Consider the following 27,299-nt stretch of genomic DNA (forward strand, 5'->3'; position numbering starts at 1 on the left):
AAGATTGGTGTAGTTTATGCGAAAACATCCTGGAAGCCGTGTTACTATGTAGCAGGAATCTAGCTTTTGACCACCGAAGTGATTTCTCGGTACGTTCCGAGAGGATATTGTCTAGTTCGGTACGCTTTTGATTAATCAACAGAAGGACATCAGGGGAATGTGCCTGAACGTGGGACTGGTAGAGGGCACGCAGCTCCCGTGTGAGGGCCTGAATCTTAGCATTACATTGTTTCTTCCTAGTGACTGCTATTTCAATCAAACGACCACGGAGAACCGCTTTATGGGCGGTCCAAAGAACCTGGGGTGAGACGTCCGGGGTGTCATTGATCGCGAAGTAGTCTGCTAGGTGGCTCTCAATCTGAGTATGGGTAGTGGGGTCTGAGAGTAAGGAATCATTCAATCGCCAGGAGGCAAGAGAGGGGGAGAGGCCCACGTGGGAGGTATGAAAGGCTACAATCTGATGGTCAGACCATGGGCACGGGTGGATAGTAGTGTGTGTGGAATTGGCCAAAAGAACCGGGGAAGCAAAAATATAATCAAGCCTAGCGTAGCTATCGTGAGGGTGAGAGTAGTGTGTATATTCACGAGCTCCAATATTAAGGGCCCTCCAGGTGTCAATAAGCTGCAAACCATCCAATGCTTTAGAGAGAAATTTAGGGAAAACCCTAGCACTATGTGACGTTCGGCTTCTATCCTCCGCAGGATTAGCCACTAAGTTGAAGTCTCCACCCACTATCAGGTGGGGGGAGATGTATCTGTCGAGAGTACGTAGGAAAAGGTGATAGAAGGCACTCTGTGCATTATTAGGGGCGTACAGATTAGCAATCGTTACCTCCTTACCCTGCAATGTACCCTGAACAATTAGAAACCTACTATCCTGATCTTTAAACACATGTGAGGGTTCAAATGAAACAGAATTACGAATATAAATTGCCACTCCTCTGGTCCTGGAATCAAATGTAGTAGTGTAATGTAATTTATATGACTTATCAAAAAATGTGGGGCAGGCCCCCGAGGAGAAGTGCGTCTCCTGTAGTAAGATGATATCCGCCCCAATACGTTTATAGTATCGGAAGGCTTTCCTCCGTTTATGAGGGGAGTTAAAACCTCTCACATTATGTGAGATAACATGGAGACCCATATCAGCCAGTGTTCAACCGCAAAGGTGCGGGTGATCCGCGGGGAGAATTGGGGTTAAAATGGTTGAGACCAAAACCAGAGGGGCCCGCATGAGCCAATATCAGGCCCAATCTAGTACCTATGGGGCCGTCAGGAGGTCCGATATGAATCGGAGATCCATCAGCCCCGAGTTTATAGGCAAAGAAAATACATTCCGTCGTGAAGTCAGCAAAGCTAATAAACATAAGCATAAAAATAAAACTTAACACTCTATGGGGTCTGGTTGGAAAGTCCAGCCGGACCAAGAAAATTGTGTAAATACTAGGCCTTACGGCCCAACTGCCACCTGCTACACACATGTCCCACAGTGGGTGAAAATCGTTAGTCAACTGGGAGACTATAACAAGATGAGTGTGTCCAAAAAGCCTGATACTCAGGTCTCTGGGACTAAGGATACGTGAGGAATGGTGTGCAGGTATGGAAGGGGGGAAGCGCAGCTACGAATGTCAGAGAGGGTGAGGCCCCAGGGAGGAAACGAAAAAACAAAGTCAATTTCCTCAGCCTCCCGGGACATGGAGAAAACAGATGATGTAGTAGCCGAGCACCTGTTGAGCATTAGGAAACGGGGGCATTGGGAGATACCAGGACAGACGAAGGGAGGAATTCTGAAGAGGTCACGGTATGGAGAAACAGACCTCAAACATCCGGAAGTGGCTGGAGTCTGCGAGACCTTCTGTCCCTTTGAGGCGATGGTGTAGCCCAGATAGGGGATGGTCGCGGGGTCGGTGGGTGGCGAGGCGAACGTTGTCGTTCCAGAAGACCCAGCTTCACCAAAATATCTTTGCCTTCGGATATCGTAGAGGCTATGTAAGTAGAACCGTTATGAGGCACAATCAGTTTGAACGGGAAACCCCAGCGGTACCGTATGTGGGCAGACTGCAAGGAGGAGGTAATCTCCTTCATCTTCCTTCGCTTCTCTAATGTTGCCGGTGAAATATCCGGGTAGATCTGGACAGAAGCTCCGTCCAGTTGGATCCGAGGCATATTTCGTGAGGCACGAAGGATTTCCTCCTTTATAAGGTAGTCCTTGAGACACATTACTATATCCCTGGGCGGCTTATCGGGAGGAGGTTTGGGTCTCAGGGCGCGATGTAGACGATCGCATGTAAAGGCTTCGGTAGACTGGTTCGGAAGTAGGAGTTGAAACAGACGAACGATCGTGGCCGGGAGGTCTGTCACCGACTCGGGAATACCTCGCACACGAACGTTATTCCTCCTGTTGCGGTTGTCAAGGTCCTCTAAGTGGTTTTGAAGTTGAACGACCGTGTCACCGAGCAGCTCATGATCCCTTCGTAAGTCCGAATAGGCAAGGTGCAGTTCGTCGTGCTTAACTTCCAGGAGGTCTGTCCTATTGCCCAGGGCCGCCATTTCCTGAGAAATCAAGCTCGTGGATTTATGCAGCTCCGCTTGGAATTTCTTCGCCAGCCTATCGTACATAGAGGACAGGCTGTCCTCCAAATCCGCTTTAGTGAGAGCGTCGCCCATGCCGTGGAGTGGGCCCGCTGGACGCGAGGCTGCATCGGCCTTGGGGGAATGGGCGCCATCTTGGGACATGTCTGGTCCGTCCGAGGTCCGTAGAAGGTAGGCCGTAAGAGAGCGTTGAGCGGTCTTCCGCTTGCTTTTCTTAGATGTCGGCATGCACAAGTGGTCCCGCAGGCGATTACCGTTGTTTGTGGACCAAAATTCGGGCCCAATCGTCCTGGGGAGTGATATAACTTCTCCGTAGCCCCGGGAGCTCAGAGACCTAGCTGCTGCCTCGTTTCTCGCCGCGCATGCGCCCCCGAAGGCAGGATCATTTAAGGAATTGTTCAAGGAGCTGTCCAGATGGTTCACCAAGAAGAGACATATCCAGACACAACAGAGTTTGCAGGTTCAGATCTCTGTCCTGACACAATGAGTGTGGGAATCTGATGGTTATGAATAGGGATGGGTGAATGGTTTTGGGTTGAGCATCAGTTTGGGTTGAACATTTGCCCGTTCAGCCGTTCTCCTAACACCCAAATTCGCAGAGTATTTGCCCCGACGAACACCCTGCAATGTACTGTGGGCCACACAGTGCATTCTGCACCCTGACTGGACAAAGCTTTGCCCAATCAGGGCGCAGTGTAAGCTAGTTGTTAAGGAACGGTGCCGGGAAGCTGATGTCCTTAATAACCGATGAGTTATCAGGTGTCAGTGGGTTTCTCCGCTGACAGCTGAACAATAAAAAAAAGTGCTGGTTAAAAAATAAAGAAAAAAATGGTATGGGGGTTCCTCCCAGTCCATACTTGGTCCTTTGCCTCTGGTATGGATTTGGAGGGAAACCCCATGCCAAAATTAAAAAAAAAAAAAAAACAGTGTGGGGTCCCCCCCAAAATCCATACCAGACCCTTATCCAGGCATACAGCCTGGCAAGTCAGGAATGGTGGGGGACGAGTGAGCACCCCCCTCCTGAACCATCCCAGGCCACATGCCCTCAACGTGGGGGGGGTGAGTGCTATGCCCGCCCACCCCAAAGCACATTGTCCCCATGTTGATGGGGACAAGGGCCTCATCCCCACAACTGTGACCAGCAGTTGTGGGGATCTGGGGGCAAGGGACTTATCGGAATCTGGAAGCCCCCTTTAACAAGGGGGCATCCAGATCCTGCACCCCTCATGTGTATGTGTATCGGGTACATAGTACCCCTACCTATTCACCAAAAAAGTGGCAAAAGTAATAAAAGCAAGAGACAAGTTTTTGACAATTCCTTTATTAAAAAATAAAAAAACAGTGTCCCTGGATATAAATCCATCTTCAATTACATCGCTCGCTGACCCGAAAAGTAAATAAATAAATAAAAATAATTATTAAAAAATGCCCCCCGTCGAATGCCTCCTCTGAGCTTTGACGTAAGATGTAAGAGGGAGGCTCTCTGGGGACCCTGATGTAAGGGGGAGGCTCTCTGGGGACCCTGATGTAAGAAGGAGGCTCTCTGGGGACCCTGATGTAAGAGGGAGGCTCTCTGGGGACCCTGATGTAAGAGGGAGGCTCTCTGGGGATCCTGATGTAAGAGGGAGGCTCTCTGGGGACCCTGATGTAAGAGGGAGGCTCTCTGGGGACCCTGATGTAAGAGGGAAGCTCTCTGGGGACCCTGATGTCATAGAGGATGATCTTAGGTGGGTCTTGCGTTATTAGTCAGCATCCAAGTGGAAGTGGAATAGACTGCAAAGGCTCCACATTCCCCTTCAGTGAGGTCAACACTTTATAAAAAAAAACCTCACCAGGAGCCAAGATGTAGCTAATATGGTGTAGTATTTATTAAATAAAAAATGAAAGCACATGTGCAGAAAAGGCCATACAATTTTCAAAAAAAAAAAAACGCTGCCTCCACCGCAAGGCCGCGACAACAATATCTTCAGTGCATAGGGCCTTCTCTGATGTGTTTCATTCTCAAAGACATTGTCAAAGGAATCTTCCTATAAGGCAGAATAGGCATATCAGTGTTTGACGACGAAACGCGTCAGTAAGGGCCCTATGCACTGACGATATTTTCGCTGCGGCCTCGTGGAAGGAGTGGCTTTTTTATGCAAATTTGATGGCCTTTTCTGTACACATCCACAGAATGGGTACAGCCTTGAGCACCTGCCCCGGTTTGGGTGGGTGGTGATGGTGATGGTGGAGGTGGGAGGCGGGATAAAACCATGGCTCCGCTTCCTGCTTTTACAGACCCCACCCCCAAGCCCATGTAAACAAACCCTTTGATTTTTTACAACGATATGCATTCTCAGCATGGAGCATCAAATGAATCCTCCATCTCATTAATACCAACTCAAATATTAGAAAGCCCATTTGAATGGTGACCACGTCTGCTGGTAATTTAGCCAACAGATTCCAACCGCTGTTGTGAATGTGATCCCGAATTTACCCGAATTCATAATATTTCAATAAATGTACTTTTTCCCTACAGACTCTCTAACAATAACCTGAACGATGATGACATGAAGATCATACATGATATATTACTGAACCCTCACTGCCAGATCCAAAAACTGAGGTTAGTTCTTATCGTTCTTATCTAATTCCCATCCGTGCCAATTCTGACAATTTTCTCCAACGTGTAAAAATCTACTTTTTTTTGCTAGAAAATTACTTGTATCCCCAAACTTAATTATATATATATATATATATATATATATATATATATATATATATATATATATATATATATATATATATATATATATATATATATATATATATATATATATTTCTTTTTCTATACATATATTTTTTTCTTTATATATATATATATATACATACATATATATATATATATATATATATATGTATATATATGTATATATATTATATATATATAATATATATATATAATATAATATATATAATATATATTATAATATTATTATTATTTTTTTTGAAGAAACAGGGAATATGTGAAAATATAGAATTGCATATATAAAAAAAAAATATATATATATATATATATATATATATATATATATATATATATATATATAAATAAAAAGAAAACAATATATATGTAGAAAAAGAAAAAAAAATATATATGTATAGAAAAAGAAAAAATATATATATATATGTATAGAAAAAGAAAAAATATATATATGTATAGAAAAAGAAATATATATATATATATATATATATATATATATATATATATATATATATATATATATATATATATATATTTTTTCTTTCTTTCTAGTAGATTGGGTAATGCTACAACTCCCATCTGATTTTTGTCAGACCTTGTGTTGGGAATACATGAAATGTAAAATATTAAAATATTGCCAAGTGACCCGTCGCAATGATAATAATATATATGTTTTCTAATGTTTCTTCTCCAGTCTGAGGAAAAACGCTCTGACATGCAACTCTTCTTCATTGTTGGCCGAAGCATTAATAGGGAACCAGACTCTACAGGAGCTCGACCTTTCCCGTAACAACATGGCTGGACCACACTTTGACGAATTACTAACTGCCGTTGCCGGTTGCAGGATAACAAACTTGCTGTAAGTATTCCTACAATCCTTAACCTCTTCAGCCCTTCTTTTATTAAGGGCGTTTACAAACTAATATACTGTATCTCCTAAAATGTGTTTCTCTATTCAGCCCAATTTTTTTTTTTATATTGTGAAAGATAATGTTACGCCGAGTCAATTGATACCCAACATGTCACGATTCAAAATTGCGCCCCCTCGTGCAATGGCGACAAACTTTTACCCTTAAAAATCTCCAAAAAAAAATTCTACGGGTTACATTTTTTGAGTTACAGAGGAGGTCTAGGGCTAGAATTATTGCTCTCGCTCTAGCGATCGTGGCGATACCTCACATGTGTGGTTTGTCCTCTGTTTTCATATGCGGGCGCTACTCACCTATGCATTCTCTTCTGCGCATGAGCTCGGCGGGACGTGGCACATTTTTTTTCTTATTTATTTTACCTTTTATTTTTTTATTTTTACACATGTATACTCATGAATTTTTCATGAATTTTTACATTAAATATATACTCATATTTAATTCATGTAAACAAAGTAGTATTATATACAGTGGTGTGAAAAAGTGTTTGCCCCCTTCCTCATTTCCTGTTCCTTTTGCATGTTTGTCACACTTAAGTGTTTCGGAACATCAAACCAATTTAAACAATAGTCAAGGACAACACAAGTAAACACAAAATGCAATTTGTAAATGAAGGTGTTTATTATTAAAGGTGAAAAAAAATCCAAACCATCATGGCTCTGTGTGAAAAAGTGATTGCCCCCCTTGTTAAAACATACTATAACTGTGGTTGTCCACACCTGAGTTCAATTTCTCTAGCCACACCCAGGCCTGATTATTGCCACACCTGTTCACAATCAAGGCATCACTTAAATAGGAGCTGCTTGACACAGTAAGGTCCACCAGAAGATCCTTAAAAGCTACACATCATGCCGAGACCCAAAGAAATTCAGGAACAATTGAGAAAGAAAGTAATTGAGATCTATCAGTCTGGAAAGGGTTATAAAGCCATTTCCAAAGCTTTGGGAATCCAGCGAACCACAGTGAGAGCCATTATCCACAAATGGTGAAGACATGGAACAGTGGTGAACCTTCCCAGGAGTGGCCGGCCGCCCAAAATTACCCCAAGAGCGCAGCGACCACTCATCCAAGAGGTCACAAAAGACCCCACAACAACGTCCAAGGAACTGCAGGCCTCACTTGCCTCAGTTAAGGTCAGCGTTCATGCCTCCACCATCAGAAAAAGACTGGGCAAAAATGGCCTGCATGGCAGAGTTCCAAGGAGAAAACCACTGCTGAGCAAAAAGAACATCAAAGCTCGTCTCAATTTCACCACAACACATCTTGATGATCCCCAAGAATTTTGGGACAACATTCTGTGGAGCGATGAGACAAAAGTGGAACTCTTTGGAAGGTATGTGTCCAAGTATATCTGGTGTAGAAGGAACACTGCATTTCATAAAAAGAACATTATACCAACAGTAAAATATGGTGGTGGTAGTGTGATGGTCTGGGGCTGTTTTGCTGCTTCAGGACCTGGAAGACTTGCCGTGATAAAAGGAACTATGAATTCTGCTGTCTACCAAGAGATCCTGAAGGAGAATGTCCGACCATCTGTTCGTGTACACAAGCTGAAACGAACTTGGGTTCTGCAGCAGGACAATGATCCTAAACACACCAGCAAGTCCACCACCGAATGGCTGAAGAAAAACAAAATGAAGACTTTGGAGTGGCCTAGCCAAAGTCCTGACCTGAATCCTATTGAGATGTTGTGGTATGACCTTAAAAAGGCCGTTCATGCTCGAAAACCCTCTAATGTAACTGAATTAGGACAATTCTGCAAAGATGAGTGGGCCAAAATTCCTCCAGGACGCTGTAAAAGCCTCATTGCACGTTATCGCAAACGCTTGGTTGCAGTTGTTGCTGCTAAGGGTGGCCCAACCAGTTATTAGGTTTAGGGGGCAATCACTTTTTCACACAGGGCCATGATGGTTTGGATTTTTTTTCACCTTTAATAATAAACACCTTCATTTACAAATTGCATTTTGTGTTTACTTGTGTTGTCCTTGACTATTGTTTAAATTGGTTTGATGTTCCGAAACACTAAGGCCGCGTACACACGCGGGGACTGTTCGCTCAACTTTGTTCGTCAAACAGTTTCAGCGGACAGTCCGCTCAAAATTAGCATGGACGGACTTGGCCACACACGACGAACGAACAGTCCGCTGAAACTTGCGCGATGACGTGAACGGCACGTACGACGGGACGAAAAATACGACGTCCTATACACTGCAATACAACCTTCGGCGTGTAAATCCTTTCTGAGCATGCGCGGAACTTAGTTTGACGAACAAGCCTACACACGAGGGGACTGTTCGCTGAAACAAAGTTTCAGCGGACAGTTTTTCGGAAATTCTGAAAAACTTTGTTCAGCAGACTGTTCGCTGAAACTGTCCGCTGAAGCCCACACACGAGCGGACTGTCCGCCGAAACACTGTTCAGCGGACAAAGTTGAGCGAACAGTCCCCGCGTGTGTACGCGGCCTTAAGTGTGACAAACATGCAAAGTAACAGGAAATGAGGACACTTTTTCACACCACTGTATATATATATATATATATATATATATATATATATATATATATATATATATATATATATATATATATATATACACACACACACACATATGCACAAAATGCATAGACACCATAAATTCATAGAGGTATACATGAACAGCACATAGCAAAAATAGATGATAATAATATAAAATTGTAGAAATTCATATATGTACACATCAGCTTGGCAGCACAAACCGGCATGTAGCTACGTCCTGATTTCCGACGCGTTTCGTGTAAAAAAAAAACACTTCCTCAGGGGAGGATGCTACAGGGCAGGGATATGCAATTAGCAGACCTACAGCTGTTACAGAACTACAATTCTCATGAGGCATAGCAAGACTCTGACAGCCACAAGCATGACACCCAGAGGCAGAGACACATGACACCCAGAGGCATTTTACAACAGGTGGAGGTCCACTAATTGCATATCCCTGTTATAGGGTATCTACAAGAAAAAAATATGGTTAAACCTGATGTTGAAAAAAGAAAAACAGGAAATTCATATATGTATTCATATATACTCGTGTCAATAAAACATACTTGCATACAATTTAATTGCCCTTCTTTAATTACCATTATATTGCTCTGGTCACAGTGTGTTAGAAAAGAAAAAATAATTAAAACAAAAAAGAAAAAATGTAATAAAAAATAAATAAATAAATTTAAAAAACTTTTTTTTGTACTGTCACCAGTGTCCAGTGTCCCTGATGACTGTCACACCAGTTATATGATGACACTTACTGAATTGGTGTAGATAAATAAATAAAATTTAAAAAAATATATATATATATATTTTTTTATTGTCATTTTACATCAAATGACAACTTCAAAAAAACTCACCATGCCTCTTACTAAACACCCTGGATTGTCTATTCTCATGTCAATAAAACATGCTTACATACAATTTAACCTCTACCAGTCAATAACCTCATTTAAAGTCCCAGATTCCCTTTCTTTAATTACCATTATAATTAAAGAAATAATAATAATTCATAATAATTATATTGAAATAAGAAAAACAGGAAAGTCATATATGTATTCATATACTCGTGTCAATAAAACATGCTTACATACAATTTAATTCCCCTTTAATTACCATTATATTGCTCTGGTCACAGTGTGTTAGAAAAAAATAAAAATTAAAAAATGTAATAAAAAATAAATAGTCCAGTCAGTGCCCCTGATGACTGTCACACCATTATATGATGACACTGTACTGCACTGGTGTAGATAAATAAATAAAATAAAAACATCAAATTTCAATAAAAAAAAAAAAAACTCACCATGCCTCTTACTAAATACCTTGGATTGTCTATTTCCGTGTCAATAAAACATGCTTACATACAAGTGACTGTATGTAAATAAAAAAAAATTACATTTTTTATTTTTTATTTTTTTATTGTCACTTTACAAAAAATTATGACATGAAATTACAACTTAAAAAAAAAACAAAAAAAAAACTCACCATGCCTCTTACTAAATACCTTGGATTGTCTACTTTCTAAAAAGGGGTCATTTGGGGGTATTTGTTCTGTCCTTGCATTTTTTTGTCCCTCAAGAAATGAGATCGGCCATCAGGATTGATCACTTTCCATATATATATATATATATATGGTCAAAGCCCTATGGCCGATACGGATATGAACAAGTAGCCTCTACCATAAGATTAACCACATGAAATGGACCTGAAGTGTGCCCTGGTCTGATGGTCGGTATACCAAAATAAGGGGGCATACCCTAGATTAGAATTTAATATATGTGAAGAGAAATGAATTTGAGAAATGCCCTGAAAAGGGGAAGGGAGGGTGGGTGCCGCGCACCGGAAACCGACAAAGACCACAGGCGAGCGGGCTGGTTAAATACCCTCCGGGCTCCTCCCATAAATTCAGGCCACCACACTGGCCTTCTTACTTATGGTCAAAGCCCTATGGCCGATACGGATATGAACAAGTAGCCTCTACCATAAGATTAACCACATAAAATGGACCTGAAGTGTGCCCTGGTCTGATGGTCGGTATACCAAAATAAGGGGGCAAAACATTCAGGTAGGGTTGCAGTTTTATTAGTTTTAGCTTAATTAGTTGAGCAAGTTTGGTGAACGCTTGTGCCATTTCCACCCGAGGATTGGGAATGTACCGGGCGAGGTAGGCAGGGTCCCAACTGCTTAGTCTTTCAATGACGTGACTTGGGACCCACGCCAACATGCTGCCAAGGGTGCTCAAATACTAAAGAGTGTCCACGGTATGGACCGGGGTCGAGGTGTAGGCTGTGTAGAAGAACCCCACGTGTTTGGGAAACTGGCAGGTACACAAGTGTTGGCACGAAAGCAATAGGGAACTAGAGTCTACGCGTTCCGGTAGGAGTGACAGTAGGTAGTCGAGTACGGTTACTTGATACCAAGCCCTGCTTCTCTATAGAAATGGACGTCCATCCTGGAGTCAGATTGCTGGGTTTTAGACACTGCAAGGAGGAGGATGAAATGAAGTTGGTAGCGAGCCAAGTAACGACTATGCAGAACTTGGCCTGCGGGATTGCTGAAGGCCTGGAATGAACATACAATGGACATTAAACTGGTGCCACCGGGCTAACTGCAGCAGTCTGCGCAGGAAGGACACAACCGAGAGCGGTCCAGACCTGGCTTCAATAACAAGATGAGCCTCGGCCCAGTTGTCGGTGGTGAACGCCACAGCCTGTCCTGTCCTGACATGACCCCAGATACGAGAGGCTGTCATGACTGGGTATAGCCTGAAGAGGGAGGAAGTCCAGGTAAACCGGGGTTTAGGAGTATCCCTGATGCCATGGTCCTGTAAACCAGTGGTGGCCAAAAATTCCCGCGAAGCCTGTGGAGGCTGTGGCATCTGTCACTACCAGGGGCGACAGGGGCATCGTAGACGGTTTAAACACTGATACATCAATCCATGCAGTAAGGAACCTTCCGACATTGACAGGTCTGCTATTGCCACGGCATCTAAATTAAGGATCTGAGAAGGGTCCTGTGTCCGTGAGAGGAGGACCAGGAGGTGTGACATAAAGATCGATCCTGGGGAATGGCCCGTATTGCAGATTTGAACATTCGTCAGATAGTGTCTGTGTAGAACCTGGCTGCCAGTGCTACCGACAATAAATTGGCTAGGCCATGGAAAACCACAAAGGGCCAGGTAGATGGCCGCTTGGATGACTAGACTGGGGAATATGCGAGGATTTCATGTCCCTAAAGATGGCAGTTGTGATGGGCGAGCGTTTTCCGTTGGCTATGGGTGATGCCTCTGGAAGCCTCGAAGTGGGGATCTTGCTGTATGAGCCATAAAGACAGGTGGCTCTCCGGGCCCTGTAAGGATGAGAAATGCTGAACGCTGGCTAGGTATAGCCTGAGCGTGTTACAGGCAGAAGCCAGTTGCGTGTGTCAACACGATCCAGGTGCTGGATGGAAGTTGAACTCAACTATCCTAAGGGAGAGACCGACAGACAGGAAACGGTGAGTGGCTTGTAAGAAAAGCCACAGAAGACAAGTGGCCAACTAAGTGCTGCTGAAAACGACGTGTAGCCAGTTTGTGTGCCACTGAGAATGTGTGCTTGCAAAAGAATGATTGCAAGACGTTATGCTAAGTCGCGAGCCTTGGCACGATTGAAAAAGTAGTGTTTAAACGTGTGCTTGCGACAATTGCGTGGGAGTTTGTCACTGGAAATGTGTTCATAGTGACTGTGAGAAATTCGTGTTATCGCATGTGCTTTGCGAAGACTGCAGGAGTTGTGCTTGAACATGTGTTTGGGTGCGTGCTTGCAACGATTGCAAGATGTTATGCCAAGATGCGTGCTTGCAACGATTGCAAGATGTTATGCTAGGATGCGTGCCTGCAACGATTGCAAGGAGTTACACCAGGATGCGTGCTTGCCATGATTGCAAGATGTTATGCTAGGATGCGTGTGTGCAATGATTGCTAGAAGTTATGCCAGGATGCGTGCCTGCAATGATTTCAAGGAGTTATGCCAGGATGCGTGCCTGCAACGATTGCAAGAAGTTATGGTAAGATACATGGGTAGCCAGGTCGGAAAAGACAGAAGTCCATCCAGTCCCAACCATAAATCAAACAAATAAATATCGCACAACCCGACACACCCAATTCTACACCCACAGCTGATCCAGAGGAAGGCAAAAAACCCCAGCAGAGCATGGCCCAATTTGCTACAGCAGGGAAAAAATTCCTTCCTGATCCCCCGAGAGGCAATCGGATTTTCCCTGGACCAACTTTACCTATAAAATAAGTACCCCATTACAATGTACATTTAGGAAAGTATCCAGGTTTTCCCAAAGCAATCTATTGAGCCAGCCGGAACTGCCTGCTAGCAATGATTGCAACAAGTTTGTGCCTGGACATCTGCTCGCAATGATTGCAAGAGGTCTTATGCTCGAATGCGTGCTAGCAATGATTTGCCAGAGGTCTATGCCTGAATGTGTGCTTGTAATGATTGCAAGAAGTCTATGATTGGATGCGTGCCTGCAACGATTGCAAGAAATCTACGCTTGGATGCATGCTTGCAATGACTGCAAGAAGTCTACGCATGGATGCGTGTTTGCAATGATTGCAAGAAGTCTATTCTTGTATGCGTGCTTGCAACGACTGCCAGACTTCCATGCTTGAATGCGTGCTTGCAACAATTGCACGAAGATTATGCTTGATGCGTGCTTGCAATGATTTGCAAGAAGTCTATGCTTGGATTCGTGCTTGCAACGATTGCAAAAGTCTACGCTTGTATGCGAACTTGCAACGACTGTACGACGTCCATGCTTGAATGCGTGCTCGCAACGGTTGCAAGAAGTCTACACTTGAATGCGAGCTTGCAACGATTGCGAGAAGTCCAGGCTTGTATGCGTACTCGCACCAACTGCAAGACATCCATGCTTGACTGCGTACTAGCAACGATTGCAAGAGGTCTATGCTAGGATGCGTGCTTGCAACGATTGCCAGAAGTCTACGCTTGGATGCGTGTTTGCAACGATCGTGAGAAGTCTACGCTTGTGTGCGTCCATGCTTGGATGCGTGTATGCAAAGATTGCAAGAAGTCTATGCTTGAATGCGTGCTTGCAACGATTGCCAGAAATCTGTGCCTGGGGATGTGTTTGCATGTCAGATGCGACCGACTCGAAACGGGGCACTGTATACTACGGTCCATTTAATGAAAACCTGTTATGACAGAGGCATAAGCCGGTCATGCCGTGACTGTGACTGATGATGAACCGGACTCTGGAGCATGCACTGAAATGAGGCTAAAGCACTGGGGCACACCGTAACGAATCGGTGCATGTATGCAACTGGATTCGAAACGGAGCGCGGTACGTGGCGGTGAAATTTATTTGATTGCCATGACAGAGGCATGAGTCAGTCGTGCCGCTGTTGCGACTATCCGTTAATCGTGCATGCTCTAAAGCAAGTACTAGAACGTGGCTGAAATACCTGGGGCGCGCCGGGACGAATCGGTGCATCGTAGATGCGACTGGATTCGTATTGGACGTCTTACGTGACAGTGAAATTGATTTCCCATGACAGAGTCATGAATCAGAGAACCGAAACCTGCAACCAATAATGAATCCTGACTCTGGAGCATGTACTGAAATGAGGCCGTAACCAACTGGGGCACACCGAAACGAATCGGTGCATCACGGATGCGACTAGATTCGAATCGGAGCGCGGTAAGTGACAGTGAAATGAGTGACAAAAGTTTGCCATGACAGAGGCCCGAATCGGTCGTGCCGCGATTGCGACTGACAACGAACGGGACTCCGGAGCATGTACTGAAATGAGGCCGAAAATACCTGGGGCACGCCGGGACGAATTGGTGCATCGTAGACGCGACTGGATTCGTATCGGAACGTGATACGTGACAGTGAAATGATCCCATGACAGAGACCCGATCGCTTAGCAACGAGCGGGCCCTGGAGCATGTACCGAAATGAGGCCAACACAACTGGGACACGTCGATCGAACCTGTGCGTTTTCTTGAGAAATGCGACTGGTTTCGACTCGAACGTACTAGGTGACAGTGAAATGATTCCCATGACAGAGACCCGATCGATTAGCCACGAGCGAGCTCTGGAGCATGTACCGAAATGAGGCCAACGTAACTGGGACACGTTGATCGAACCTGTGCGTTTTTCTTGAGAAATGTGACTGGTTTCGACTCGAACGTACTAGGTGACAGTGAAATGATTCCCATGACAGAGACCCGATCGATTAGTCACGAGCGAGCTCTGGAGCATGTACCGAAATGAGGCCAACGTAACTGGGACACGTCGATCGAACCTGTGCGTTCGAGAACAGCGACTGGTTTCGATTCGAACGTACTAGGTGACAGTGAAATGAATTCCCATGACAGAGACCCGATCGATTAGCCACGAACGAGCTCTGGAGCATGTACTGAAATGCGGCCAAGCAGTTAGGGGCACACCGGAATGAATCGGCGCATTAAGCGGATGCGACTGGATTCGAATTGGAGCGCCGTGCGTAACAACGAGTGAAATGATGAAATGACCTACGTGAGCCAGCTATGGCAGAGGTAGGAGTCGTTGTGCCGTGAGACACGACTGGAAACGATTTTGACTGTGGAACACGGTAACGAGACTATATAATAAGTACTAAAACAGTGCAGTTTTTTCCTACCAGCAATATGTACCGAAATGACGCCCGTGAAATGAAGGGCGCTGCAAAATTGGAGCGTATTGAGTGATAACAACCGGTATCATAACGAACGATTCGATATTTCAGGCTTTAACGACACTAAAAATAGTACAGGAAGGTCAATCGAGACCCTTACCTGCGGCAGTCGAGCTGGCGACGTTGTACAGAGCCGGCGACGTTGTACAAAACGAACGGGAAAGAAAACCACGAGAGAGACGTTTTGTCCGAATGGAAACGAAACACGAGCCGTCGGCCTAGTGACGTAGTGCCGCGCACCGGAAACCGACAAAGACCACAGGCGAGCGGGCTGGTTAAATACCCTCCGGGCTCCTCCCATAAATTCAGGCCACCACACTGGCCTTCTTACACACATATATATATATATATATATATATATATATATATATATATATATATATATATATTAATAATATATTAATATAATATAATATAATATATACAGACCTATACCATAGTTTGTGGACTCTATAACTTTCCTACAGACTAAATACTATACACTGATTTGGGTTATCTTTACCAAATAAATGTAGCAGAATACATTTTGACCTTCATGTATGAGAAAAGATTATTTATTTGCAAAATTCTATAACAGAAATTAAGAAAAACATGTTTTTTTATTTCAAAATTTTCAGCCTTTTTTTCATTTATTTAGTACAAAAAAAAAACAGCTGGTAGTTAAATACCACCAAAATAAAGCATTAGTTGTTTGAACAAAATGATAAAAATATCATATGGGTACAGCGCTGCAGGACCGCACAATTGTCATCCAAAAGCGACAGCGCTGAAAGCTGAAAATTGGCCTGGGCAGGAAGGGGGGGGGGGTGAAATACTTGGTATTGAATTGGTACAAAAAGGTTACAATTGTTTATGGCATACCACTGAACTGTCCATGTCTAACAGTCTACAGCAAGTGAAGCTGACGGACGAGTATGCTGTACATCTGCCGCTGCTCTGTCACAGCCGAAACCTCACACACCTCAACCTGAGTCTTAATTATCTCACCGACGTCAGTGCCAAACCCCTTGAAATGCTGAAAAAGAATTCACCAAACCTCCAGCAGATCAGGTAATTCTTTATTGAGTCCTTTGTCATGCCCTTGTAGGAGAATAATTTCCAGTTTTCTTACTTAGACAAGAAAAGGGTACTCCAGTCTGTTTTAGCTCAACCATAACTGTGACAGTCCCCACCCATGGTACCTGCCCGATAACTAGACATGTGCGCTGCCAAAAAATGTGTTTGGTTTCGTTTCATTCTTTTTTTGTTTTTTTTGGGGGGAGAGTTCATTCTTCTGGGGATCCGTTATGATCAAAATTTGTTATTTCAAATACATTTTCGTAGATTTGAAAATTCAAATATTCGGAAGTTCGAAATCCAAAAATTCTAAAATTTGTAGATTCGGGAAATCCATTATGATCAAAATTTGTTATTTCAAATTAATTTTTGTATATTCGAAAATTCAAAGATTCGGAAGTTCGAAATCCGAAACTTCTAAAATTTGTAAATTTGGGAAATTAGAAAATTAGAAAATCGGAAAATAAGAACGAAAATCGGAAAATTTAAAAGAACGGAAATCCAAAAATAAAAACGAAAATTATAAAATCCGAAAATGAGAAAATCCAAAATAATAACTAATAATAACTAACTATTAAATTATAGGTAATTGGAATTTCCTTTCAAGTTTGGCTGTTAGTGAATGTAATGAATATGAAGTTACAAATGATCCGAAATAACTAATGCCGTATCTAAACAAATGGAATGTTTCAAATCATTAATAATGATAAATAATAATAATAAAACATTTTATTATTATATTATTATTATTTATTATTATTTATTTGTTACATTCCATCAGTTTAGATGCAGCATTCGTTATTTCAGATAATTCATAACTTTAGATAAATTTGTATTCATTACAATTACTTAACAGACAAATTTCAAAGGAAATTCCAATATCTATATTTAATAGTTAGTAATAGTTATTATCCAATAGTTATTTCAGATTTTCAAATTTTCGGGTTTTCTCATTTTTGGATTTTCGTTCTTTTAAAAAAAAAAAATCTTATGCTCGGATTTTCAAATTTTCAAATCTCCAAATCTTTGAATTTTTGGATTTTCGAATTTTTGGATTTTCGGATTTTCTAACGTGTGACGACTTTGTTGTGCGGAGAGTTCCCATTTCCTGTCTGGGCACAGAACTATACATACATAAGGACAAATCTAGATGAATTGTTGATGTGCAATTCATTTTGTTCTGAATCTAAATTTGGAGGAGTTTCCATTATTCGGAAATTTTTAGATGTAACCCGAATTACTGAATTACAATAGTAACGAATTTAAACAAATCCCAAATAATGAACCTAAATTTGATTTGAATTCAAAAACAAATTCAAATTTGAAAAAAATTGAATTCAAGAAGAAGAAAAACAATAGAATAGAATAAAATAAAATATGAAGAAAATAACCATCCTCTGAAATTCGAATTTCAAATAGAATGGATTTGAATAGAAAAGATTATAGAAGATAAAAAAAGAATTGAGTAGAAGAGAATTGAAAAACAATTCATATACAGTAGAAGGGAATAAAATATAAAGAATATAACCGTTATATTCTTTCTATTTTATTTTATTCTAGTTTCTATTCTATTTTTTTTCTATTGTATTTCCCCCCCCATTAAAACCAATAATGGGGTATTGCCCACTCACATTGACGGCATGGCATTTTCTACTCCCACCAGCTGCATTTGAGCCCCCTAAAGCCTGAAGGATAGTAAACCGGCCCTTTGTTTAGAAAGTTTGGAGACCCCTGGCTTATGAGCTACCTTACCGTAACACATGCTACCCGACAAACTACCACATGGTACCGAGCATATGATAATACAATAGAATGTTCAGGTGTGACGGGGCCCAACACTATGTAGGTTCACCAAAGAGAATGGGCAGACTTTGCGAAGCTTTGGGCTCTAAAGGACCTCGTCCTGGCACTGCCTTTCTTTAAATTCTGCTAACATCGTTTTTTCTTTATTGAGGATCGGCACAAATGAATTCTCTGGCGGAATGGAAATGAAATTCAGAGAAATGAACATTACAGACTGAACATCTGAAGAGTGCAGAAGAAATACAACTGACCCGAGAGATGAGCACAGAGGAGGCTCTATGTGGTTTTAACATGAACTGATTTGTTGCCGCTACAACCACGGATAGTCGAGATAGTCAAGATGAAGACAAAGAAGCAAAAAAAAATATATATATTATAAAAATAAAATAAAATAAAATAATTATATATATATATATATATATATATATATATATATATATATATATATATATATATATATGCACGTAGGTATAAAGAATTCAGTTTATTGTATAAATTAACATACAAACGCATAATCATGAGTAAGCCCTTGTACACACGGTCGGAGTGTAATTCCGACGGATTAATTCCGGAGGAGGTCCGGAAGTGATGTTGCATACACACGGTCGGACTAAGTTGTTGGAAAATCAGATTGTACATAACGTGATGATGTTATTTCGTTACGACGGGACTACGTTCAGGCTAGTAGCCAATAGCTTTGGCCTAGGAATTTGATCTGAGCATGCGTGGCACTTTGTCTGATCGGAGTAGGCTACACATGATCGGAGTATGCCCGATAGGAGCATTTTGTCGGAAAATTTTACCGGCAAGTTGGAAAAGTTGGTCCGTCGGATATTCCGACGGAAACAGTCCGATGGAGACCACCCACAGTCGGAATATCCGACAAAGCGGTCCAATAGGAAACATTCCGACAGAATCTCCGACCGTGTGTACAAGGGCTAAGTGTATATCCAATACAATTATAATAACTGGTACAATTCGTAAAAAACGTATATCTATACATACAATGTAGACGGGTTGCCACATGATTATAAACGATTAATATAAAAAATTATACATACTGACAGATATCAATTGAATCATAGGGGCATGGCATATAATAAAAACCCACTCTCTACCATCTGACATCCCTGGGTGAAGCCTATAAGGACAGGGGCCATCACACGCCCACCAACGTCACGTAGGCGACCATACTTACAAGGTTGACTATATAATAAAAGTGTGGCGCTGTAGATTTGGGACCCCCAAAGGAGGGCATCTCCAACAACACACCAGGGTGAATCTGACGTCCCTGGGTGAAGCCTATAAGGACAGGAGCCATCACACGCCCACCAACGTCACGTAGGCGACCATACTTACAAGGTTGACTATATAATAAAAGTGTGGCACTGTAGATTGGGGACCCCCAAAGGAGATCATCTCTAACAACACACCAAGGTGAATCTGACGTCCCTGGATGAAGTCTATAAGGACAGAGGCCATCACACGGCCACCAACGTCACGTAGCCGACCATACCATACTATAATAAAAGTGTGGCACTGTAGATTGGGGACCCCCAAAAGAGGTCATCTCCAACAACACACCAGGGTGAATCTGACGTTCCGGGGTGAAGCCTATAAGGACAGGGGCCATCACACGCCCACCAACGTCACGTAGGCGACCATATTTACAAGGTTGACTATATAATAAAAGTGTGGCACTGTAGATTGGGGACCCCCAAATGGGGGCATCTCCAACAACACACCAGGGTGAATCTGACATCCCTGGGTGAAGCCTATAAGGACAGGGGCCATCACGCACTCACCAACGTCATGTAGGCAACCATACTTACAAGGTTGACTATATAATAAAAGTGTGGCACTGTAGATTGGGGACCCCCAAAGTAGGGCATCTCCAACAACACACCAAGGTGAATCTGACGTCCCTGGGTGAAGCCTATAAGGACAGGGGCCATCACGCAGGAGGGAGGCGTCCTTGGCCGGGCAGAGAACCACCTGGCGTTGGTGCCATTACACTCCTCCATCTACCCACCAGTTGGTACTACCGTGGAAAGGAGGGGCAGTGCCACAGCAGTGTGACTCTGGTGTGTCCTTGCTCACTTAGGTTCACTACATGAGTCTCCTTGGGTCCCGGGACCCTATGAACTCTAGTTGCACTGCACTGTTAGATTGTATTATTCAACCTTTCTTGGTGATGCATTTTATATCCTTTTCACTTTTCAACTTTTTTACACCTTTTTATTCAATCTTTATTGGTGATGCGTTTAGATTAGGGCTGCTCAACCAGGGTTCAGTGGAACCCTTGGGTTCCTCTAGAGGTTGCTGGGGGTTCCCTGAGCAATGGTCAATTTCTGCCTCTCAGGTAAGTTCTCAAGGACACTATTGATCTTTTTAGTTATCTGTAAGGGGGTAAATTCTTCCCAATAACCACACGTGTAAGAAGCATTCTTCTCATTGACACTAATGTACGATGAGTCGTAGATTTTCCATTTTTAGCAGGGGTTCCACAAGACTGGAGAAGACTGGAGAATTATTTCCAGGGTTCCTCTGTGTTGAAAAGGTTGAGAAAAGCTGGTTTAGATCTTCTTCACTTCTTACACGTTTCTATTCAACCTCTTCTGGTGATGGGTTTATATCCTCATCACTTTCCACTTCTTACACCTCGGCTACCACCAATACTTTTTAGTACCTCAATCCCCCTGTTCTTTACCGAGTACAGGACACCTCGCACGTGTCATACTATACCTATATAAAAAAAAATATAGACATATATATTTTTTCATAAGTCCTTCATTGATGGTCTCAGCACCTATGGTGACTACTTCAACTTCTGGAAATCTGTCTCCCCTGGATGATTTTGCTTGCTGGACAGCCGGCCAACTCACACCACCTCAGCTCCCGTTGGAGATGCCCCACTTGGGCGTCCCCAATCTACAGTGCCGCACTTTTATCATATAGTCAACCTTGTAGAGAGTGGGGTTTTATACATGGTTTTGTTTTATTTTATTCTTTATGATTTTTCTTTTTTCCTTGGGTAGGATCAGACCATACAGCAACTCCTATTATAGTTTATTGAACTCCCGAGCATGCTCCTGAAGAGTGGATCAACCCACGAAATGCGTAGAGCTATTATATGCCGTGCCCCTAAGATCCAGTTGATATCTGTCAGTATGTATCTTTTTTTGATATTAATCGTTTATAATCATGTGGCAATCGGTAACATTGTATGTATAGATATAGTTACATAGTTAGTCAGGTTGAAAAAAGACCCAAGTCCATCCAGTTCAACCACGATACAATCCCATATACCCAATTCTATACCCACAGTTGATCCAGAGGAAGGCAAAAAAAAAACAGCAGATATCAATTTTTATGAATTGTACCAGTTATTAGAATTGTATTGGATATACACTTACTCATGATTATGCGCTTGTATGTTAATTTATACAATAAACTGAATTCTTTATACCGACGTGCTTCATTCAAAGTCCGGGAATCCCTTTCCCCTCTTTTTTTTTTTTTTTTTTTTTTTACATATGTATGTATATAGATAGATACGATATATAGTTATATCCTTTCTTGCATCAAATGGAAAAAAAAATTCTGTTTTTGTATATATATATATATATATATTGTTTTCTTTTTTAATGTTCAGAATTAAAAAATCAAATATAATTAACAAAAGTTCTCAGCAGATGTATACGATGCCTTGTTTTAGCGGCTCTGTAAAGCCTCGTACACGCGATCGGATTGTTGGCCAACAAAACTGTGGAATTTTGTCCGAAGGGCGCTGGCCCAAACTTGTCTTGCATACACACGGCCACACAATTGTCGGCCAACAAACACGAACGTAGTGACGCACTACGTTGTTTTTCAGCTCTTTTATACCTACGTGCTTCATTCAGTCCCGAACCCCTTTCCCCTCTTTTTTTTTGACATATGTATGTATATAGATAGATACAATATATAGTTATATCCTTTTTTGCATCAAACGAAAAAAAAAAAAATTCAGTTTTTGTATACATGTATATATGTTGTTTTCTTTTTTAATGTTCAGAATTAAAAAATCAAATATAATTAACAAAGGTTCTCAGCAGATATATACAATGCCTAGCTGCCTTGTTTTAGCGGCTCTGTAAAGCCTCGTACACGCGATCGGATTGTTGGCCAACAAAACCGTGAAAATTTTGTTCGAAAGGGCGCTGGCCCAAACTTGTCTTGCATACACACGGCCACACAAATGTCGGGCCAACAAACACGAACGTAGTGACGCACTACGTTGTTTTTCAGCTCTTTAGCGCCACCCTTTGGGCTCCTTTTGCTAATTCTGTGTTAGTAGAAGTTTGGTGAGTGTTGATTTGCATTTTTCAGTTCGCGCATTTCAGTTAGTTTCTGAACGGCCGTTGGTCAACCAGATATGTTGCGGAATCGGAGGAGATAACGTGTTATTTATTATTGGCCTTGGAGTTATTGCTTTGACATAATTTTTTGGTTGAATAATAATGATTTGATTTGTTATATTTTCTATAATTTTGGATGCATAGAATGCACTTTTTGGTTAAGTTCTATTGGCAGATAATATGTCTAATTTTTATTTTTTTTATTTTTTTAATGCACAATAAAAAAGAAATTGTGGAGAATAATACTTGGCTATGTGTTTTACTTCAAATGACAGTTGGGGAGTAGGCAGTTACATTTAAAAAAATACAACATAAAATTGACAAGGGACACCAACATAGTTTGATCTTAAAAACTCTGGGATAATGGTGTTGTAGTAACTTGCACAATTTAACCACTTAAGGACCGCCGTATTGCCATTGTACGTAATCGCAATGGCACAGGCAGGCACAAGCACGTACATGTATGTGCCTGCCTTCCAGCGGGTGGGGGGTCCGATCGGACCCCCTCCTGCTGGATACGGAGGTCCGGTTCGCTTCAGGAGCGATCCGTGATGAGGGGATGGCCGTGGGTTTCTGGCCACCCCCTCTGGATCGCTCCTGGCCAATGAGAAGCTTCCTCCCACTGTGTATTGTATACACAGGAAGGAGGAAATGACGTCATTCTCCTCGGATTCTTTTGACCGGACTACAAGGAGAAGACAAAAAGTAAGGGCACCAAAACACTACTCTAACACATAGGTACACATAGGTACACAAACCCCCCCGATCGCCCCCCGACCCCCCTGCCCCCCCTCCCCCCCCAGTCACAGTGTCACTGATTGCATTGATCGTTTATTTACTGATCACTGCATTCAATGTCAGTTGTAACAGTAAAAACTGTCAGGGCAGTTAGTGTTAGGTCCAGGGTAGCCCCCTATCACCCCCCAATAAAGGTTTAACCCCCTGATTGCCCCTAGAGTTAACCCTTTCACCCCCTTTTGCCAGTGTCACTAAGCGATCATTTTTCTGATCGCTGCATTAGTGTCGCAAGTGTCGCTAGGTAGCTAGTTATTTTTTTAGGTTCACCGCCTGGTTTTTATAGCGCTAGGTACCCCGATATACTACCCAATAATGGTTTTAACCCCCTGATTGCCCCTAGTTAACCCTTTCACCCCCTTTTGCCAGTGTCACTAAGCAATCATTTTTCTGATCGCTGCATTAGTGTCGCTAGTGTCGCTAGGTATCTAGTTTTTTTTTTTAGGTTCACCGCCAGGTTTTTATAGCGCTAGGTACCCCAATATACTACCCAATAATGGTTTTAACCCCCTGATTGCCCCTAGTTAACCCTTTCACCCCCTTTTGCCAGTGTCACTAAGCGATCGTTTTTCTGATCGCTGCATTAGTGTCACTAGTGCCGCTAGGTAGCTAGTTATTTTTTTAGGTTCACCGCCAGGTTTTTATAGCGCTAGGTACCCCGATATACTACCCAATAATGGTTTTAGCCCCCTGATTGCCCCTAGTTAACCCTTTCACCCCCTTTTGCCAGTGTCACTAAGCGATCGTTTTTCTGATCACTGCATTAGTGTCACTAGTGTCGTTAGGTAGCTAGTTATTTTTTTAGGTTCACCGCCAGGTTTTTATAGCATTAGGTACCCCCATATACTACCCAAAAATGGTTTTAACCCCCTGATTGCCCCTAGTTAACCCTTTCACCAGCGATCACAGTATAAGTGCCACTGGTGACGCTGGTTAGCCAGTTAGTTATTTAGGTTCCCCGTCAGGTTTTTATATAGCGCCAGGGACCCCATATACTACCTAATAAAAATTTGAACCCCCTGATTGCCCCTAGTTAACCCTTTCACCACTGATCACCGTATAAGTGTTACGGGTGACTCTGGTTAGTTTGTTTTTTATAGCATCAGGGCACCCACCATTTATTACCCAATAAAGGTTTAACCCCCTGATCACCCGGCGGGTGATATCAATTAGGTTTTAGGGTCAGGGTCTGCGTCGCCCCAGGCAGCGCTAGGTTAGTGCCAGTACCGCTAACACCCACACGCAAAGCATAAACCTCCCGTAGTGGTATAGAATCTGAACAGATCAATATCTGATCTGATCAGATCTATACTAGCGTCCCCAGCAGTTTAGGGTTCCAAAAAAATGCATTGTTAGCGGGATCAGCCCAGATACCTGCTAGCACCTGCGTTTTGCCCCTCTGCCCAGCCCACCCAAGTGCAGTATCGATCGATCACTGTCACTTACAAAACACTAAACACACAACTGCAGCGATCGCAGAGTCAGGCCTGATCCCTGCGATCGCTAAGGCCGCGTACACACGAGTGGACTTTTCGACATCCAAAGTCCGACGGACTGAGTCCGTCAGACTATCCGATCGTGTGTGGGCTGCAACGGACTTTAGCTTAGCTAAAGTCTGACGGACTTTAGAAATGAAGCATGCTTCAAATTTTCCAGACGGAACTCCGCCGGACCCGGTCCCCTTCGAAAAATCCGCTCGTGTGTATGCTACTCCGACGGACTAAAAACGACGCTAGGGCAGCTATTGGCTACTGGCTATGAACTTCCTTATTTGAATCCAGTCGTACGTCATCACGTTCGACTCCGTCGGAGTTTGGTGTGATGGTGTGTGTCCAAGTCCGTTCGGTCGAAAAGTCCGCCAGAACTCCGGCGGAACTCCGGCGGAACTCCTTTGGAGGTCTGTCGGAATTAAGTCCTCTCGTGTGTACGGGGCATAACAGTTTTTTTGGTAGCATTTTATATTTAAATCCGGAAGGCAGTGCTTGGTTTTCGGGGTCCCGTACGAGGCTAGGCTCCCAAAAAGTCCCCCACATGTGGTATCCCCATACTCGGGAGAAGCAGCAGAATTTATTTTGGGGTGTAATTTCACTTATGCCCATAGCATGTGTGAGCAATAAATCATTTAGTGACAACTTTGTGCAAAAAAAAAAAAAAGTTTGTAATATTCCCGCAACTTGTGGCAAAATATAAAATATTTCATGGACTCAACATGCCTCTCAGTAAATAGCTTGGGGTGTCTACTTTTCAAAATGGGGTCATTTTGGGGGGTTTTGTGCTATTTTGGCATTTTATGGCCTTCGAAACTGTGATAGGTAGTGAGGAGTGAAATCAAAAATTTGCACCCTTATGCCGCGTACACACGGTCGAACTGTTTGACGTACTTAGTCCGTCATACAATCCGACGGACAATCTATCGTACTTTCCACTGAACGGACTTGACCACACACGGATACACAAACAGTCCATCGAAAGCTTGCGTGATGACGTGTACAGCACGTACGACGGGACTAGAAATAGGAAGTCCAAGACACAGCAAAGCACCCTTCCACCGTGTAAATCCTTTCTGGGCATGCGCCATTCTTAGTCCGTCGAACTAGCATACTGACGACCGTATTGTCCGCTGAAACCAAAGTACAATGGACAGATTTTTGGAAAATCCAAAATTCTTAGTACTCCGGACTGCACGCTGAAAAAGTCCACTGAAGCCCACACACGAGCGGATTGTCCGCTGAAATGTGTTTCATCGGACTAAGTACGTCAAACAGTTCGACCGTGTGTACGCGGCATTAGACATCCTGAAGGTGGTGATTGGTTTTCGGGGTGCCGTACACATCTAGACTCCCAAAAAGTGCCACATATGTGGTATCCCCGTACTCAGGAGAAGCAGCAGAATATATTTTGGGGTGCAATTCCACATATAACCATGGCATGTGTGAGCAATATATCATTTAGTGACAACTTTTTGTAAATTTTTTATTTTTTTTGTCATATTCAATGGGCTCAACATACCCATCAGCAATTTCCTTGGGGTGTCTACTTTCCAAAATTGGGTCATTTGGGGGGGGGGGGGGGGGGTTGTACTGCCCTGCCATTTTAGCACCTCAAGAAATGAGATAGGCAGTCATAAATTAAAAGCTGTGTAAATTCCAGAAAATGTACCGTATATACTCGAGTATAGGCCGACCCGAATATAAGCCGAGGCCCCCAATTTACCCCCAAAAAAACTGGAAAACTTATTGACTCGTGTATAAGCCGAGGGTGAGACATGGCTGTCCATCCCTGTGTGTCCGTCCATCCCTGTGTGTGTGTCCGTCCATCCCTGTGTGTGTGTCCGTCCATCCATCCATCCATCCCTGTGTGTGTGTCCGTCCATCCATCCATCCCTGTGTGTGTGTCCATCCATCCATCCATCCCTGTGTGTGTGTCCATCCATCCATCCCTGTGTGTGTGTCCATCCATCCATCCATCCATCCCTGTGTGTGTGTCCATCCATCCATCCATCCATCCCTGTGTGTGTGTCCATCCATCCATCCATCCCTGTGTGTGTGTGTCCATCCATCCATCCCTGTGTGTGTGTGTCCGTGCAGCCTTGTGTGTGTGTGTCCGTGCAGCCTTGTGTGACTACGACTAATGTGCACTGCTTGCTCCAATCAAAAAGATATGGGGGAAAGGAAAGATTTGGCATTACAAGGAAGCAAAACCCACAGTGAGAAACTATTTCATGAAAAAATAGATCAC

General features: G+C 42.8%; 1 protein-coding gene across 2 annotated transcripts in view; it reads left to right on the top strand.

Annotated features, from left to right (window-relative positions):
- Window positions 1–18,750, top strand: part of LOC143942691 (NACHT, LRR and PYD domains-containing protein 12-like) — a 55,090-nt gene extending 36,340 nt beyond the window's left edge. For both annotated transcript variants that reach the window (XM_077464069.1, XM_077464068.1), the window contains 4 exons: window positions 5,108–5,194; window positions 6,027–6,191; window positions 16,393–16,557; window positions 18,518–18,750. In XM_077464069.1, the coding sequence (XP_077320195.1) occupies window positions 5,108–5,194; window positions 6,027–6,191; window positions 16,393–16,557; window positions 18,518–18,584 (484 nt within the window). In that variant the 3' untranslated portion in view covers window positions 18,585–18,750. The remainder of the gene's footprint in view (window positions 1–5,107; window positions 5,195–6,026; window positions 6,192–16,392; window positions 16,558–18,517) is intronic.
- The last annotated feature ends 8,549 nt before the right edge of the window (window positions 18,751–27,299 follow it).

The sequence above is a fragment of the Lithobates pipiens genome, unplaced genomic scaffold (assembly GCF_037356315.1).
Source record: "Lithobates pipiens isolate NorthernLeopardFrog02 unplaced genomic scaffold, aLitPip1_a1.2 Scaffold_30, whole genome shotgun sequence".
Taxonomy (NCBI): Eukaryota; Metazoa; Chordata; class Amphibia; order Anura; family Ranidae; genus Lithobates; species Lithobates pipiens.